The sequence below is a fragment of the Sturnus vulgaris genome, chromosome 27 (genome assembly GCF_052056855.1).
Source record: "Sturnus vulgaris isolate bStuVul1 chromosome 27, bStuVul1.hap1, whole genome shotgun sequence".
In the NCBI taxonomy this organism is placed as follows: Eukaryota; Metazoa; Chordata; class Aves; order Passeriformes; family Sturnidae; genus Sturnus; species Sturnus vulgaris.
Genome location: NC_142269.1, coordinates 5,730,127 through 5,749,616, shown reverse-complemented (window position 1 = coordinate 5,749,616; position 19,490 = coordinate 5,730,127). Strand labels below are relative to the sequence as shown.

Below are 19,490 nucleotides of genomic sequence, written 5' to 3'. Positions count from 1 at the left end.
CGGAAGCGGCCCCGTGACGAGAGCGGGGCCTGCCGGGAAACCGAGGAGGCGGGGCGAGACCGGGTCTGCCGGGGGTGGGGCCTACCGGGGCGGGCCCGCCGGGGGACACCGGGGCGGGCCCGCCGGGGGACACCGGGGCGGGCCCGCCGGGGGACACCGGGGCGGGCCCGCCGGGGGACACCGGGGCGGGCCCGCCGGGGGACACCGGGGCGGGCCCGCCGGGGGACACCGGGGCGGGCCCGCCGGGGGACACCGGGGCGGGCCCGCCGGGGGACACCGGGGCGGGCCCGCCGGGGGACACCGGGGCGGGCCCGCCGGGGGACACCGGGGCGGGCCCGCCGGGGGACACCGGGGCGGGCCCGCCGGGGGACACCGGGGCGGGCCCGCCGGGGGACACCGGGGCGGGCCCGCCGGGGGACACCGGGGCGGGCCCGCCGGGGGACACCGGGGCGGGCCCGCCGGGGGACACCGGGGCGGGCCCGCCGGGGGACACCGGGGCGGGCCCGCCGGGGGACACCGGGGCGGGCCCGCCGGGGGACACCGGGGCGGGCCCGAGTTTGCCGGGCACAGAGCCTGGGTGGGTGCAAGTCGGGGCGAACCGGCTCGGCCGTGTAAACGCTTTCCTCGAGCAAAGCGGAAAGGCGAGGGAGGGCCAGGGCACGGGAACAGTCGGGCTGCGGTGCCACCGCCCGTGCTGGTCCAGAGCCCGCGGCAGGAGCAGGGCCAGGAACCCCATCCCAGCCCCCGACACCTGTGCTCACCCGAAATAAGATACAGAGGTCACATCTGCTCTATAGAATATATATTATAAATTATATCATGCATCCATTAACAAAATATACAAAGCCAACAGAAATATACCTATCTTAGGCCTGAGCATACAGCATCTAAACTCTAGTAAAAAGTAACGTAAAGAGAACAGCATCTCACGCAATGAAGTGTTCCTCCTCCAAAGTTTCAGTTTTGTATTTTATAGAACACATCAGCATTCCAAGTACAAAGGTACACACGGTGAACATGGGTCCTGCTGGGCCTGACAGACCCAAGCAAATAACCACACCATGCTTCAAAGTGTCATCAGCTTCTGCATTTCACCCCCCTCCTTTCCTCCTCCTTGTTCTAGAGTTGGCATTAGTCAAAAGATACTCAAAACAACACACCCGAGTTAAGATGGAAAGTTACAGAAGGATCTTTAACTGGTCCACAGCACACAGTTGTACTGGTGTACAGAGAGATGGGAAACACTGCAAAATACTTCTACTGTATTTCAAAATAAACATTTAAGAGTATATCTTTCACAATCTATAAAAATAGGTTTAAAACGAAAGTGGTATCATACATTTGTTTTCTTGAACTATTTTAATGGTATTTTAACTTTATGGGTACTAAGTCTTTTAAAAAATTACTGTTAACTGGTCAGCCACAATACTGACACTGCTTCAGCTATACTGTGACAAAACAGAACACTAGTTTGGAGCAGGAGTAATCTAAAATATTTTAGAATCAATGGTCTCTTACTGCAGCAAGGAAAAATGTTTACTTGAAAGTAAAAACGAAGCCAACACTGTCACCTGCTGAGGGACTGAACTCTGAGGAGTTATCTGTGGATACCCCACTGCATAGCAGTGTCTGGTGCTCATTTCTGTCTTTCTTCAGAATCAAATCTCTCAGCATATTTAGAAGGGAATTCTTAGATTTCCAAATTAAATATGGGCATCTAAAAATCTCATGAGAAAGATTAGTTCTACAGACGTGGCTATGGAAACACAGGACCAGCTAAAACCATCACAGGAGACTGTACATTTAAAAGTGCTTAAGTTAATGCATTTTTCAAACTCTAATGTAAAGTTATGTGATCCCTGCTTCAAGCATTCTTTCCCTTCCTAAGCATTACCAATATCTGTACTCCAGTTCAGGTCTGGGTTCCTATACATTCTTGCATTTTATGTCGTATTAACAGACTAAAATGTTTGCACTATAGTGAAAAAAGGTAATGGTCAAATTTTTAATATTTTTACAAAGAGCCTGTAAAGATTCCTAGAAAAGCCTTTCCTACCCTTACAATCTGTTTTTAACAAAATATTTTATGTAGGTTATACTTCTACTGTTAAAGATCTGGTGTGCACTATCATTACTGGTTCAATTGCTGGTGTAATTCTCCTCCTTCATTCTGCCACAACAAGCAACAGCTTTACTGGTATTCATCAGTTTAACTGCAGTTACACTTTCAGACTTTTCAAAAGTCGTTTGATGCTTCAAGATGGCTTTCTTCTATGAGTAAGTTCTTAGAATAATTTGTAAGATTTAAATTTGTCACTTTACTATCACACATTGGAAAACCAATTACTAAATCCTCAGAAGAAACAAAGAAACTCCTAGTTTCAGGCATCTCTTGTAAATTAAGCAGGACTACATTTTACAGCAGCATTTTATGCCGGTTTCTATTCCAAAGCTAATAAGCCAACAAAAAAATTTCAGCTGCCTAAAAAAAAAAAAAAAAAAAAAAGGTGCATACACAATTAAATGGGAAGTTCTCATCTGAAAAGTTTAGTTCTACATGATTCTCTGGCAAAAGGATTTGATCTGAAATTAGAGATTTAAAGACTACACATTGAACTATGAGGTCCAAATAACAACTGAAATTCTGGTATCCATTTCAAGAGATGCCACAAGGTTTGTTTGACATTTCCATGAGGGTAAAAAAAAAAAAGTCAAATACTCAAAGAAAAGCCGTAGTTTCAAGTCAAACCTCCAAACAGCACTGAGGAGCAGCCTGCTACTCTTGCAATCTTTAATTACAGTTTACTCAATGAAGACTATTCCTCTCTCCAGCAGGCAGGTTTAGCACCTACTGCACCAGTCTCTGTTGCTGATCTGAAGCAATTCAGTCACCACTTCAATCATGTTATTGTTGTGTTTCTTCAGCAGCCTCAGGTTTAACTGCCTGTCACAGAATCCCATCTCACACAGGCTGGACAGCAGAGCAGCAGTCTGCTCTTCTGGAGCTGCAGGCTGCTGAAAACAAAAGACAGTAAGATAAGCTAAAAAAGGTAATTTATTTTTTGCCATTTGAACTAGGGGCCCTGCATTATACCAGAATCAAACTGAGGCACAGAGGCTCTTCTGGCCCCATTTAAGGCATTTATAATCCCTTCACTGCTCACTTACAAAGGTGAGTTACTGCTCTTGCATGATGCTACCAGAGACATGCTTCCACCCCTGTGGCATGGATTTCCCAGCCTGCTGAGAGCAGCAAACCTCAAAGGGGCGCCATCAAACTTAACATTTTACTCTTACATTGGCTCCAGCATAGAATATAGATACACTTAAAACACATACACCTATAAATTTAAGGTTGTCATTCTATGAAACTCACACAGCACACAGGAAAAACATTCACCTGTTCAATAATGGGTGGTCCAGCAAATAATGCTTTGTAGGCAGAAGCAGCAACTGACAAAGCTCCTTTCACGAGTTCCCCTGCAATGCTGCTTCCTTGAGGGTACCTGTGAAGAGACCAGGTGCTGCTTTAGGGTCAGTAAAGCCAAGGGTTTGTTTCAGTGAAATCCAAGTCCCTTGCCTTTAGGCAAGGACTGTTGGAGACAACAGCCTGTGATCCAAAGGAATCAGCAATGTTTGGGAACTGAGCTATACAAGCTCATTCCTTTTTTTTTTTTTTTGACACCTATTAAATTGTGGGTGTTTGTTTTCCAAGAAGTGACCTTTTGTAAAGAGTTTAGTGTTCTCATCTAGAAGAGAACATACCTGCATGAAAGCTGTGCACTGACACATCCATTCAGGGTAGGATAACTTCTATTAGTTTTCTATTAATACTTAAGTTAATTAATATTCTACTCAACGTTTTGACTTCTTTCTCCAGTCTCAGTATTATAAGACAACTTTATAGCTAACTTGTGAAACTTCCATTCTAAGAATCCTGAGATTTTTCAGAAAAAAACCCACAGAATTTTAGAAGCATTCAACTTGAGCTCTTCATTAACTTGGGCTTGCTAGTTCTGTGCCCTTTTGATTTGTGCCTAAGTAGAAACCAAGATCTTATGAAAACATAGAATGTTTGCCTCAAGAAGGGAGACCTCTCCAAATTAATGACTACATGGCTCTGTAGGCCAGAGCTTTTTCCTAGGTGTCTAATTAAACTGTTCTCAGTCTAAAATAGTGTTTGTGAAGTCAGAGCTTCAGCTTCATTACCTCGGGTATTCTGAGAACTTAGTGAGAAATGCAGAAGATCCTGGCCCATGATTATCTTCACCACTGGGTTCTGGAAGAAGACAAAATGTCAACATGTCCAGTTAATGACAATTAAGCTGGAGAAATGCAACACATATATATATATATATATATACAGAAAAAGCTGTGTCTTGGTACAACACTAATACTCTAAGTTTAGTTATGCAAACCAGGTATCCAGAATTGTCACTGCAGTGAAAGCAGTCAGAGCATTTTCAGAACCACGTGACTGATTAATCAGTGGTGTTTAACACAAGAACTCTTGTAGGACTCTACAGTCTCAGTGACTGTAACAGCAGCTTAAATACATAGCTCATTAATTCCAGAGCAAGGTAATTTTCCAGATGCCTGTAAGTACTCTTGAGTATCCTCTTACCATTTCCCATAATAGATGCTCTTAACTGATCCACAAAGCCAATTATTTCTTTATTTGCAATATCCACATAGCAAAAGTTCAATACCCAAAGAAAAACTAAATTCTTTACTTGGTAGACTTCTGCTCTCCTCAAGAGAAAAGAGACATCAAATTCAACACAAGGCATAAGGAACAGGTGATAGCAATAGTCTGCACCCTTCATTAAATACTGTCAATACCTTCTTTTTGTATTTGATCATGAGGAGCAGAAGAGATATTCTCTGAAGCTGGTGTGTTTGGTTCTTGGAAGATAGAATTCTGAAGAGATGAAATATTCCTGAGAACATAAGGCAAAAACATCACTACTTTTATTCTACATGTACACACATAAATAAGTCACAATCAACAGAAAAAAGAAAACACATCCTCCATTCTTGCACTCACCTAAATCAGTGAGTACAGGCTCTATAAAGAGTTGCAGGATTTAAGAACGTTTACCTCAGTATATGACAAAACTTTTGTTACAACAATTCCTGTTTGGAAAGTACTAGACTTGCAGACTCCACAGCAATACCAGCATGACCATTTTGTTCTTGTCCCCAAACCATACCTTTGTGCCTGGGGTAAGGTGTCCACAGTCTCTGGGGTTATTGGTGCTGCAGCCAGTGTTTGGGAAGTTGTCAGTGTGTCACTGACCCTCTGGATCTGGGGCTGGCTTCCCCCTTCTGGGTTCTCTGCTACTGCTTCAGGTTCTCCTGCCTTTTCTACACCAGGCTGAGAAAGTGCTGAACTATACATGGAGTCCCCCAAGGGCCGACTGGTGTCAAAGCACTCGGGGAGAATGATGATGTAATCCTCTGAGGAAGCAGAGGAGCACTGACTCCGAACATCATCTTTATCATCTTCCTCTTCATCACCACTGCCAGTAGCACGACGGGGACTTGTGCTCTCATCAGACAGTGGAAGGTCCCCTGGCAGGAAAAGAAGTGAGGTATTAATCACTGTCCATTTGTATGGACAACAGCAGAGACAGAATTGTCCCACTTGAAGGAGACAAGTATTTAGAAACAACTGCAAACCTTAGCTGCTGCCATTACTGGTGTAATTTTCCCTGTTGTGGGGAGGGTGTAATGTGAAACAGTAATAGATCATAATGTTAAGCCTATGCAAATCCACTCCTGGTGTTAATGCTTACAGTAAAAACAGCAGTAAGAGCTATATGAGAACTTAAACTGTAGTTTTCAGCTTCTAAATTCCACACATTAGAAACAGGTCAGAAACGTTTCAAGATACGTGTACAAAATATGGAGGGCACCAGTCATGTATAAAATATGAGCACTTATTTGAATACCCAACTAGAACATTTTGTTCTCAATTTCACTTCTTTAAAAAACAGCTGTTAAAGTAGCTGCTTATTGAAGTACTGACACCAATTTGCTGATGTAATGATTCTCACAACTGGGAAAATCTAATCATTCTCTTCATCTAATGAAGATAAATTTCCTAGAACAGTGTCAGATCTCACATATGATTTTTTTATAGCTTTATCTTACATTCAAACCCATTTTACTTACCACAGGAATTTTCTGTTACAGGTTCTGACTGAGGAATCTTTGCTTCCTTTTTGGAAGTGGAGTTACTATTTATCATAGGAGATTCTTCATGTATCATATTGCAACTGAAGGTATCTTGCAATGTTTGTAAAGAGTCTAATAAAACCAATCAGGAAAAACAATTAAATGCTATCAACCACACGAGCTGAGCAATCTGCGTCTCTTGCCTGATTGCAAACAAGTGAAGGCAGAGAAGGCAGCTAATGGCAGTACTTACTCTGGAGGATTTTGGGGTTTTTTTGTGGGGGTTTGTGGTCAGGTGCAGCATCCAGGGTCAGAGATCGAATTACAGTTTCACAGACAAACTGAGTCCCACTCATATCTTCTTCCCCTTCCTCCTGGTTCAGTGCATGTTCAGCTTTCACTTTCACCACAGAAGAGTCCACAGAAAGGCAGGCTTCTGCCGTTCCTTGGAAAGGGAAACAAAACAGATTTTACCACCACAACAAGGAAATGTAACTATAAGAAGAATTTTTTAGACTAGCCACAGCTAAGATTGACTCTGTCTGCTAATTCTAAAAATTGCAAGATTTTAAAATTCAGCTCAAGTTGAATGGAAAAGTGATTGAGAAGTATGGGGAGCACACCTGGAGTATAACCTAGTCTATAAAGGGCAGATTGTTAATTCTCCCAACAATTCTAGTGGTCAGACAAACCAAAATAAGCACTTTAAAAGTCTTTATACAAGGGCATGCAGTACTAGGACAGCAGGGAATGACTTTAACACGGAGGAGGGTATATTAGATTAGATATTAGGCAGAAATTCTTCCTTTTGAGGGTGGTGAGGCCCTGGCACAGGGTGCCCAGAGCAGCTGTGGTTGCCCCACCCCTGCAAGTGTCCAAGGCCAGGTTGGACAGGGCTTGGAGCAACCTGGGATAGGGGAAGGTGTCCCTGTCATGGCAGGGGGGGTGGAACTGAATTATCCTTAATGTCCCTTCCAACCCAAACCATTCTGTGATTCTATGATTTCGATTTCTATTTATATATATATACACACACATATATATACATATATGTATATATATATAATGCTCTAACCTCTATGATCACTAATGTAGTCTCAGACTACATTACAGACTACCAGGTTTATGAGTCAAACAATTTTTTTTTTCCCAAAGAAGGTCAAGACAGCAGTTGGAATTCCTTTTAGACATCAGGTTTGCTGACTACACAGAAATGACAATATCCTCCCTTCACCCCCAAGCTTCTCAGTACTGCTTACCAGGCACTAGTTTAAATCCACTCCCCTCGTTCTCCTCCTCTATCTGACCTAAGCCAGGTTTCTCCAGCAAGGGGCTGTCACGTGGCAAAGGGGACATGCATGGAGTCATGTCTGGAAAACACAGGGAGCAAAGATAATTGGCACTAAAGGAGAAGGAGCCTCCATGAGGTAACAGTTTTAAAAGTTATTCTTTTATAAGGGACATTCTTTCAAGACTGAAAAAACTTAGTTATTTTGCAAGATAATCTTGTGGAATAAACAGCTAGCTTTTCATTACTCTGCCACTGGCTGTGCAAAGGAAATGGCAGCATTCCTCAACATATGGAACGTTATGTTCTTGGGGATATAAAGCAAACACAAAGGCTGAAAAACACAAAGGATAGCTGTCTGTGCTCCAGAGAGCACGCAGAATACAGGAGCCTTACCAACAGGAGTATTGTGTGGCACTCGCTCCAATTCCTGCACAATATTAATGTCCAACAGCTCAAAGGACAGCAAATCCTGCAGGAAAAAAAAAACCACACAGTTCCCATGAGCAAACTCTGAAACTCCATCAGATCTGTACCTGGCAGCACAGATCCCACTGATGCATAAATAACACTTTGTTCCTCAACACAACCTCAGGGGCAGTTTTCCCAAAATATATATTTACATCACTGAACACAGTGCACAAATCAGGGCAGCAAGGGACAAAGCCAAAAACTCCCTTGTTAGGGCCAGAGAAAGACTCAATGCTGACTCTGTTTTGAGATTCTTTATCTGTCCTACACATACCTTGCACATAATGACAATGCCTAAGACCAGTTTGAGAAAACAGCTCTGCCATATAAAATGCAATAAACTCTTTCTGAAAAGACAGTGGCTGTTTTTAGAGCTCATTAGCTTTATTCTTACAGATGTCTGCCTACCTAGACATCAAACCCAAGGTGCTTTGCTTTGTATCTACCTGAATTTTAACACTTTACCTGTGCAGTGAGAAGATCAACAGATGGGATATAAAATTCTCTCTCACTTGGCAGATTTTTCATCTTTAAAGGAACAGCTGGCAGAGATATTTCAGCCTGCTCTGCAATTTCACCTATCAGTTGAGCACCTGTTTCTGTCTTTAAGGAAATATCCTGCAAAAACAAAAAAACAGAAGCACCTTAGCCACAGTAAATAAAACATCACATGAAATCTAAAGCCTGAATTTTGTGTAAACACACAAGTAATTTGAAAGAATTTTAAATCAACTCATTACAGAGCCAAAAAGACAAGACCTAAGAGAAAGTCTGCAGTGTTTCAGTTCAATAAAAGGAGTAGACAAATAGCTGCAACAGACTGATAGCTAATGTCATGCCTGTCAAAAAGAACAACTACTTTAGAACTTATAAATGCAAGATATGTTGTATTTCTCTCCTATTAAAAATAAAATGTAAAAGCAAACAGCTAAAAGAATCCCCTTGAATAGTTAGTTAGGAACACTATGCCAAATAATACACAATGCTCCTTCTCCTAGGCAATGCTGAACTGCCCCAAATACCAGGTGAGTGACTTGCCTGTTTGGTTCTGGAAGCTCTACTCTTCTGACACGAGTCAGAATCCTTCCAATCACTTTCTATGTAGTCAGCAGCTGGAGAGGGATCCACAACAATACTGCACCAGATCCTTGGCCCAAACTGCTCCCCTCTGTGTGACAGTCTCCAGTGAGAAGTGTAAGTTCCTTCTATGTTGGGAGCTACAAACTCAACTGAAACAGTTCCCACTTGTCCAGATGGAAGGGATGGCACTAACACATCTTTTTTCTCAGAAGATGCCAAGGTCAGATTACCCCACATAAGTTTCAACTGAAATATACAACACAAAAAGCCAAAAGTTAACTTCTCAAGCTTCTCTGCAAAGTGTGGGCAGTAGGAAGCAGAGTTCCTCTGCTGAAAGGCCTTGTAGATTCCAGGCATGGAAAAGAATAGGCTGCTAGTACACATCCTCACATTAGTCACCATCAACACAAAGATACCCCCATCTTTCAATACAAGTGCAGCCACTCACAGAACAAAGGGTTTTGGAGGTCAGAAAAGAAACAGAGCAGTTGTAAACAGGGTCAAACTGTACCATTATAACACAGGGAACATACTATTAATGGGAAACATGTTCAATGATGGTATTCTGAATTGCTTTCTTCCTACAGTCTACACTGGTAAAGAGTTCCTACACAGTTTATTGCCCCAGAACTCCCAGCTGTGAATGAACAAAGGAAACCTTAAACAGGTCCTACCAGAGAATTCACATACAAACGTTACCATGCAGAATGATTAAAATGTGAAGAAGGAAGAGCAAAGGCAAGATACCTTTGTGTCTGAGCTCCATTCCACGTTGCCAGTATTTTTCATTCGCCAGTGTTTGATAAACTTTGTTCCTGGTTTCAAGTGAGTACCATCAGGCAAATTCTCATCCACAAATACTGCACTTAGTGTTGGGACAATTGCTTGGAAGGGTTGGTTAGGACTCCTGGGATTGGAGAGAGGAAACAAAAAAAAAAACCAAAACAAAATACACCAAAACTGAAGTTCAGCTGCTGATTAATGTTAACTTGGCTTTTAAATGCCCTAAATTGAAGGCATGAATTAAAGAAACAAACTATACAAGTTTTACACTGCACATTCATAAACTCAAAGGGAGTGGGAAATGCAGAGCAGTTGCCTGCAAAGTCTACTGTCTAATGAACCTCAGCTCAACAGTACATAAAATAAAAGAAATTGCACTGAACATAAATATACAGAATGAACTTGACTTTATGCAGACACACTTAATAAAGCAGGCAGATAGAGACATTTTTAAAACTGGCAGCAATGTTAATTGATGCTGTATGAACATGCATGTGTATGTATAATCCCAGGCACTCCCCTTCCATCCTAAATCTACATAAATCACTAAGTTTCTGGTAATAACCATCAGTCACTTTTTTTTCTTTTCTCCTACTCTCAATTAAAAACTCTCTACCTTGCAAATCACATTTAGACAAAATTCTCACACAGTCAAATAACAAATCATACTTCAAATGAGCAATTTCATAACCTTCCTCCTGTTACTTTAACTTGGTCTCATAACAAAAGGTCAGACAGCACAACTACCAGATGCTCAGTTAACAACAAGCCTTACAGGAAGTTATTAGGCTGGAGACTCTCAGATTTCAGAGTAGCTGAGCCATTTGTTTCCAAGACATGGATAGAGTTCCACAGATGAATTTTCCTGTGCAATTTTAGCTGCTTTTTGAGCTCTCGGACCTCTGCTTTTCGCTGTTTCTTTTCTGCTCGCAATCTTTGCTTCTCTGCCTTCAGAAATCTTTTGTCCATCTGTTTCTGGAGCCTGCAAAGCAGTTACCACATCTTATTACATTAAACTGATCAGAATTCATCTTTAGCTAACACAGTCTTAGTCTCAAGGGGACCCTTTGGGAAATATCCCATGCTTCTAGACTAGATACCAAATGATTTTAAAAGAACATCCTCACTGTTGCTTATGGAAATACTTTGAATGGTCTCTGAAAGAACAAAAAAGGCAGACACAGAATGTTCAAAAAATGCAACCTCTCAAAGTTTACTACCTATCCATGATAGAAAAATCTGTCTTTTCTACTTTGTTATTAAACACGCTGTAAGATTTATGGCTTAGGCCCTTTTTAAGTATGTAGCTCTTTTTAGCTACTCACAATAAAGTTTGAGCACCATTTCCATTTCTTGTTATCTCTAAAATAAAAGCTGAATCTCAACTCCAACACAGGTGTTTCCCTTTTCACTCAGGACCATTCTTGCCAGGTATTGGCAGTGCCACCATTTACCTGACTTGCTCCAGAGTAGCAGGCAGGCGTGGTGGGAGCTCTGCCAGGCTGTAATTGTCACTGACACAGGGGATGGGTCTGCGCAGCTTTAACAACACGTGGTTTGGATCGTGTGCATATGCTCCTGCTTCACACTCCTCACAGATGTTGTAGGCTGGACAAAGGCTGCAATGCAGAAAAGACAAGAAGGTTACCAAGAGGCAAAGAATTTCTGCAGAGAAAAAGCTTTGTATCATGCTACCACTGTAAGCAGCTCCCAAGTGACAGCAGCTGGATGTCTCACTTATAGATCAGTATTTAAAGCCATGGGGAATACCTACATGATTATCTCTCTTCTTGGCAAAACTGCAAGACAGTTTCCACTTCTTGGAGCACACATTGAAAAAAACTGATGCTTCCTTCAGTACAAGTGACTAAGATTGTTGCTACAAAGGGCAGAACATTTTACCAAAATCCAGTGCCAGAAACAGCACCATAATTATGAAAATACAGAGGCTAAGTCAAGAAGCATTCAGGGATGCAAAGCAGATTGCTCCTCCAGGAATAGGGCTGATAAAAACCTGACTGTCATCTCCTGCCAGCAAGAAAAAAAAATTCGAAGAAAAATTCCTGTTGGCATTTCATCTACTGCTTCTGCCTAGTCTCAATGCTGATCTTTACAGCAATTGACTCATTCAAATAAAACTCTCACTTTTAAACACCTCACTTAAGACATTCATTAAAATCTATTTCATATTATTAGACAGACAACAGTGCAATCATTAAAAAAAAGTATGACCTGCCTTATTCTCACTGACTCTCAGAACCAAACAACTATTACAGACTAATGGTTCTAAGTCTTGTTTTTTTGTTTAGTTAATCAAACAAAACGTTTTCTGTTACCTTATCTGCATAGGACATGCAGTAATTGTAAAGAGTCACTGAGAATAGAGCATTATAAACTTCTCTCACTTTAACAACTGCCTTATCTCAAAACAGTATTAACCTTGCTTTTATGCAGATAAAGTCTAGTGACTACAGGAGAGAACATCAGCTGTGGGTGAGACATTGTGAAATGTACAGCAGGCTGCATGTTAGGAACCTAGCAGTGTCTAAGGCCAAGGCAGCTGCAGGCTCCCCCACAGGCTGTGCTGTGCCCACAGCCCCAGCTCCCGTGCCACCCTTACCTGCACTGGTAGCGCACCCCGACGATTCGAGCCTGGCAGCTGCAGCACGACATCAGCCAGTCCCAGTCACCCTGGCTGCTGCTCCCCAAGGGGCTCTGCGGGGCTGCAGACACTGAGCTCTCACCAAAATCTGCAGCCTGATTGTGCTGGACAAGCTTCTCATACAGCTTCTGCTCCAGCCTCTCAACAGTCTCCTTAACGACTTGTTCCCTGAACTGGAAAGAAATTAAAGCAGTGGTGAATGTGATCCAATTGCATTTGAAAAGTTGAGTTACATTGTCACAAGGCTCCCAATGTGTCAGTAGTCACAGACCACTTCACAATCATTTCCCCCACCCCCAGCACACTCTACATAAAATTAAACAAACACCACATTGCTCAGAGAAGACTTTTATTTTAGAAAATACCAACCCAGAGCTTTTAAGAATGCAAGTTAAAAATCACATATTTGTGCTTACAATATTGTTTTTCTTCCATAAGCTTGCATGAAGGGAAGGAAACTCATCTCCAAAACAATTACCACAACTCCCAAACCCCTCTAGACTATCATTAAGTTCTGATTTGCCTATCAGTGATGTTTTAACACAACCATGAACTCCTCCTATTTTTAGTTTGTATAAATAGGTGGCAAAATAAAGGAGACTCTAGAAAAAAAAGCTTAAAGATAAATGCACAGTTTCAAGAACTTGCTAGCTAATGAATTCTTTACAGTGGTATCAAACTGCTTTTCAGTGATAAAAATTTTATGTTGTTTATTATCTGCTCAAAACAAGTTAACATCCACATCTTAATCTGTAGTTTATTGTCAATGGTTTCCTGAAAGTATTCTCTCAAAGTGAACAGTCAAACACTCTGCTTTCAATCACAGGAAACCAAAAGTACTGCCCTGCTGAAACTGTGCAATCAAGAGCCTACAAGAGCAGCAGTGTTCTGTGCTCTCCCAAAATGAGTGCTCTGCAATTCCTATGGCTGGCTGGAGTGCCACAAGGATTCTGTTATGGGAGCTACTTAAAACTACACTCAGTCTAATCAAATGCATAAACTAAACATTTCTCTTTTCACAGGTGGTATGGATCAAGTTTATGGCTCTGGGTTTTTTTAAGGTATCCCTTACACTGTAGACATAGTTACACTCTAGTTCTCATTAAAATCCTGGTCACAAGTGCTGATGGCAGGAGTGTTCAGATGTCGAGAGTCAGGCATCACAAACATCTCTCCCATGCACAAGTTCTCATGTATTTAAGTATACCAAAACTCACAAGACAATACACTTACTGTTTCCAAGTAGCTAGTAAACCATTCTGGAGGATTTTCATTTGTGCTTTCTGGTCTGGTCTGATTTAACTTTTGCTGGGGGGAAAAAAAAAAAAAAAGCAAAACAAACAAAAAGTAGGCAAAGTTGAAAAAAAAAAAAAAAAACAACAAACCCTCACCACAGTAAGTTAACTGCTCAAATAGCTTCTAAGTGCCTTTATAGAAAAATATTTTAAGTTCTTCAGAAAACAGTGAAGTGACACAAAGTAGCCACTGACATTTTCCTGAAATATTTCTGCCTTATTAGCATTTGAGTGTAGTCAGCCAGAAGTTACCAGATGGCAATTAGGGCTTCAGGAGATCAATTGCTCTGTTCATCAAAATAATTAAGAATGGTCAACATGAAAGCACCTGCTTTAGTGTTTCTAAAGACAGCATCAAATTATCCTCTTGAAGACATTCAAACTATCTGGTGAGCTTCAACAGGTGCAGGTAACTGAAAACAGAGACCAACTTCTGAACTCGGTTTTTATATATGGCTAAAGAGGACAGTCTACAAAGTGAATTATATTTATTAATTCTTAGTTTTAGTGCAGCTCAGATTCTTACCTGAACGGTCAGCTCCTCATCATTTTTAAATTCTTCCTCTAATCCCTGAGCTAGCATGGAGTAATGCAAAAGTGGTTTCTTCTCATCTTTAAGAAGCACCAGCTTTTCTGTAACAATTTTCTCATGTAGTTGCACAGCATGAGAAGAGTTCTTTTCATAGGCATTCATCTGAAGCTGATTTCCTTGTTTAAGTGCAATCTAAATAAACAGTACATACACACACCATGTTTTCCACTTAAAATCAGCATACAAAATCTGTAAAAATACAGTATTACACTACATTGGAGAGTTTGGGAAAAGGGTGGGGAAAGACTAACAGACACAAAACAAAAAACTGAGAGAGATGCCAAGGTAGAGTCAGCTGATACTCTACTTCTGAAATGTTACTAATATGCTTATTAAAAAAGTTATTCAAAGCCAAAAGATAATTATGCAAATATCCCACTGGAATTTTTCAGCCTACAATAAAGTGTTCATAGGAGCCAGTAAACAATATATTGTGTCCAGGAATTTATGATTATTTTGAAATTATTAAACTTGAAATCCAAGCCATGAGCAAAAACTTCTGAAAGACTTAATGTAGAACAGAAATATAAAGAAATCCAATTCTTATTTTGTCTAACTGCTTATAAAGTAACTAAGCATTGACTCTAGTAAGTTCTAATGATATACTCTGGCAGCAGAGTCTGTGTGATTTTTGAAGGGTTTCACTAAAGAACAGTAGCTCCAAATATGGAATTACTGTTGAAGGGTTTGAGAAAGTCAGAAAGTCAGTCTCTTAACCAACCCACTGCTGCTCAGAGTCCTGAACCCTAACTGCCTATTCAACTAACTTATAAAAACAAAGACCAACCAGGGTGGAAGAAAAATGTAGTAGGACATTCAAGCTACAATCCAAAGCTAGAAAACAATTATTCTGTTTTCCTGGGCCAGATAATGCCAATTTTTTTTTATCAGCTACACCAATTTTAATTGGAGAAGGATGAATATATTGAAAAAAGTCAAAGAGCACATTTACCTTCAGAGCTTCTTCATATTCCTCTAAAGAAAAATAGAAAGAAATGTCAATGGCCCCTATCTCACACAACAGATAAGTTTAGAACACAGTGTTTAGAAAGCCTTACATGACAAGGGGCCTCCCCTACCTTCTGCAAGTTCTCTTAAAATAGTGCAAGAAATTGTACATACAGCAACAAGCACACATTTTCACAGCTAAGAGTCACAACATTCCACTAATTTTGTCACTTTCAACTTGTTCCCATGGATCAAGAATTTTTTCTTTTGGGAAGAATTGGATGCCAAATCATACATAAAATACAAAATTCAAAAAGCAAGCACTCTCAACTTCATCCTCAAAAAACACAAGCAACATTTAGGCTCTCTCTTGATTTCACCTCAGTAAAGCAGCAGCTCACCTTTGCTGTTCACAGAGACCTGCAAAGAGAAGGAACAGTGAGCAAGAGCCACAGACACATTTTTGCAATTCTCTTAAAATTAACATGTTTCAGAATAAACATACTTTTATTCACAGTTTCTAAACACCAGTCTTTTAGATATTTGTTATTGCTGCCACGTTTAATCATTACCCAAAGCTGTGGTGCTCTGAAGCAGCCCGTGTTTGTTACTGGGTTGGCACAGGAGGTGGGTCTGGCACTGCTGGCACCCAGAGCTTTCTGCTCTCCTCAGAAAGTCACTGCCTGTCCCCCTGGGCTCACTGCACAAGTCCAGAGCTTGCCCTCAGTTGCTTTAAATGCCCAGTTAAGTGTTTCAAAAGACCAATTAAGTGATTCATAAGCCCATTCTTCTACAGAAACTTATTTATCAATTCTGCACATAGAAGTCACTAATACAAGAAGCTATTTAATCCCCACAGCACTGCAGGATTCTGAACAATGCTTGCTCAGTATTTCAGGAAAAGCTTTCACAGATGCCTTGTATTTATGTATTATACAGATTGGAAAATAAAGGGAGAATCATTCTCTGAAAGGTTATTGGAAGTTTCTTGACATTTCCCCTTAGAGAAAAAAAGGTAAGAACAAGAATCCTCATCTCACTGAGTAGAGCTATAATCCAAGCAGTGGAACATTGTGTTTGCAAAAGGCCAATTCTGTGTGAGAGTTACATTCCCCTCTGAATCTCTAGATAAACAAAAATAATATGAGAGGGTGAGACTGTGCCAAGCAGGAAGTTACTCAACAAGGACAACTAGAAGTAACCAATTTGTTTTCTGAGTCAGTAATCTGCTTGGAGATTACAGCAATTGCATAAAGCAAGCAGAGGATTTGAGTGCACCAGATCACTGAAGCAAGCATATGCTAATGACAGGGGACCTATATTTTCCAGAGGAAGGAGCCTAGATTGAAGAGACAGGGCTTCACCACAGATGTAAACACAAATATTTACAACTACCTTATTTGAAAAAAAAAAAAAAAAAAAAAAAAAAGTTCTTCAACAGAAACATTCCTCCCTCAGAACACAGAGAGCCACTGGGTGTTTCAACAGGGTGGGAAAAGAAAGGCAGTAGCTTCTAAAAAAAGTATTTTAAAATATATATGCTGCATTAAGAGTAAAACCACAAGACTATCAGCTATTTTCTTATTAAAGGGGCAAACATTCCCCCACCCCAATCTGCACAACAGATTCTCCTGAAGGACCCACTACAAATCATCACAAAGTCATTTCTGCCACCAGTCATGTTTAGGCTGACTTATTGGGAGGGTGGGGTGGCAGGTATTTTACCTCATCATTATCCTCATCAATGTATTTGATCTGAATGTTGTCCAGGCCAAATGAAACTTTAACCTGCAATGAAAAAAAAGAACACAAAACCATAGTGAGGCAGAATGAGAGATACCCTCAGTTAATAATGATTACGAATTGGGAATAACATTAAAACCCTTTTATCCCTCCCTTCACTTTCTCAGTTTAAGCAAACACTGTTTTACCAAATCCATTCCTCTGGAGCTGAACTCTTCCCAGTGCCTTCCCTCCAAGCTTTACTAACTTTCCCTAATGAAAAGAATAAACACATTTCTTTCCTGTTGTACCTTGCTCAGTTAATGTTTACTCCAAAATAAATAATAATAATCCTCCCATTCTAAGAGGATAAGCTCAGAGTAAACAAACTCAGACATGGTAAACACTGCAAAATATGAAGGAGAAGGCAAACAATCCCTAAACTCTATCTTTTACATTAAAAAGCACCTGGAGACAGCTCACACAGGTGATCAGCCTTTTTCAGATTATCAAAATTCAGAGAATAAAGCTGAGCAGTTATTTTGCATTTGACGTTAACAAGGCAGAATGAGCACCACCGAATGAACCATTCAATGAAAGCAGTTGTTCCCATATGCTGAGTCTTTGAGGCTCCTGTACATTTTTGTACCAGGTTCCTACAAAAGCTGTGTTTTTCCCAACAGAAATTCTCTGAAACAACTGACACGTGTCCTGCTAGCCCAGACCTAAGAGAACAACAGCAGCAGCCTCAGCCAGGAGTGGCTGCCTGGGGAGTTCCACAGCCCCACTGGAGCACACGGACACAGGGCACACATGGACACATTCTGCACTGAACGTGCTCCAGGCAGGCTCTTCCAGCAACACATCCCAAATTTTGTGAGTGCAGTCAGAGAACCAACTTGTTTTGTCAGGAAGAAACTGTGGCCTGTTACTTACACGGTGTAGTACCACAGATTGTTCCCCTAAACTTAAGGCAGAACAAGAGCTCACATTATCCCTAATAAACGTCAAACACATTTAATAAAACATCAAAACATAAGAAAGACACAAATTTAACTGATGCTCCCTTGAAACAGTAATTCACACAACACAGACAACCCGTGGTTCTGCTTGGTTAGGGAAACACTGAAATAGAACACCACACCTTGAACAAACACACCCTGGCTCTCAGAATACCTAAGATTAAGGGCAGCACAGTGCTTACACAGTAATCTGCTTCCAGCTTTGATGCAAGCAGGATTCTGACCAGCTCAGACATTCCTGCAGGGTCTACTTGCACTGAGTGTTTTAAGACTGAACCACTCAGTGCCTCTTGCAGAGGACTTGAAATACAACAAGTGAAGATGATGCAGTTCAAACTCTGAACTTCAGCAATTCTAAAGCAAAACCCTCCTGCATGTATACTGGAATAAACTAGCCATAAAAAGAGCTGAAATACAGAAAATAAAACAATGACAAGAACTCTTTAGATGCGACTTTGAAAGCAAGGTAAAAAAACCAGAACAGCTGCCACAGAAATAATAATAATAATAATAATAATAATTTCATCATAGTCAAGGGAACCCTTACAACAGAATTTCACCCTAAGCCAATACAGGAACCGTCACTGAACAGCCCTGAAAACAAGCACCCAAACAAACTCTTAACTGTACCAAGTGTATGATACACAGACATTCATAAATAACTGCCCAGGCATGCACGGCCCAGTCAGACGCTGTTCTATCCAAACCAGCACACACAAAGCTCCGGGAACCAGGGGACCAAACAAAATGTGTTAGTGACTCAGTACCCCAAAGAGCAGACAAATCTTCAGAAAAGCAACAGACGTGTGTTACTTCACCATAAGTACTTCAAAAAGAATCGGAAACAAGAGGAATATAATGTACTTTACAGAGGGACACAGAGCCAAACCAAGCGTCCATACCCGTGGAAAGGGGCAAAGAACACAGCTAAGACCACCTGCTCACATAGAAAAAAAGGGCCCTTGAGAATCTTTTTCCAAACCAGGCCGTTCACGTCAATCTAAGCACACAGCAGGAGTAAACTATACTATTAAGGAAAAAAGAAAAATCAAGATCGCAGTAACTGGTATGAACCACCAGTTCTAACAGCCCGTGAAACGCGGACACTGCTTTGGAAGGCGCGGCCGGAGACGCAGGGCCCTCAAGCCCCGCCGGCACGGCCAGCACCTCCCCGAGCCGGCTCCCTACGGCTGCGGCCCGCCACGGACACCCCGCTCCGCCTCCCGCGGCCAGCCTGCGCTCACCATGGCCTCCACATCGGCCCACGTCGTGTGCGCTGGGTCGGACACGACGAAGGTGCGGGTGTCGCCGCGGCAGGTGACGCGCAGGGTGACCCGCGGCTCCATGGCGCGCTCCCGCGGGGCCGGGGGCAGCGGCGCCACTGCTCCCGACAGGCACAACATGGCGGCCCGAGGGCGGCCGGCCCCCCGCCCGCTGCGCACGGCTA

General features: G+C 41.8%; 1 protein-coding gene across 2 annotated transcripts; it reads right to left on the bottom strand.

The window, feature by feature from the left end:
* Nucleotides 1–787: 787 nt before the first annotated feature.
* Nucleotides 788–19,467, bottom strand: NBR1 (NBR1 autophagy cargo receptor). 2 transcript variants are annotated; one of them, XM_014885463.2, is made up of 21 exons: nucleotides 19,288–19,467; nucleotides 17,025–17,087; nucleotides 15,701–15,719; nucleotides 15,304–15,326; nucleotides 14,286–14,483; nucleotides 13,698–13,772; nucleotides 12,423–12,637; nucleotides 11,257–11,421; nucleotides 10,578–10,784; nucleotides 9,767–9,926; nucleotides 8,978–9,265; nucleotides 8,405–8,557; nucleotides 7,865–7,940; nucleotides 7,440–7,550; nucleotides 6,434–6,625; nucleotides 6,178–6,312; nucleotides 5,214–5,574; nucleotides 4,843–4,940; nucleotides 4,210–4,279; nucleotides 3,401–3,506; nucleotides 788–3,015 (listed from the first exon to the last, which is right to left on the bottom strand). In XM_014885463.2, exons 1-21 carry the CDS (start codon nucleotides 19,444–19,446, stop codon nucleotides 2,842–2,844), a joined length of 3,048 nt encoding a protein of 1,015 aa, XP_014740949.2. In that variant the 5' UTR covers nucleotides 19,447–19,467; the 3' UTR covers nucleotides 788–2,841. The 2 variants fall into 2 exon arrangements, with proteins under 2 accessions (XP_014740949.2, XP_014740950.2); XM_014885464.2 differs by having other exon boundaries at nucleotides 788–3,012.
* Between the last annotated feature and the right edge of the window lie 23 nt (nucleotides 19,468–19,490).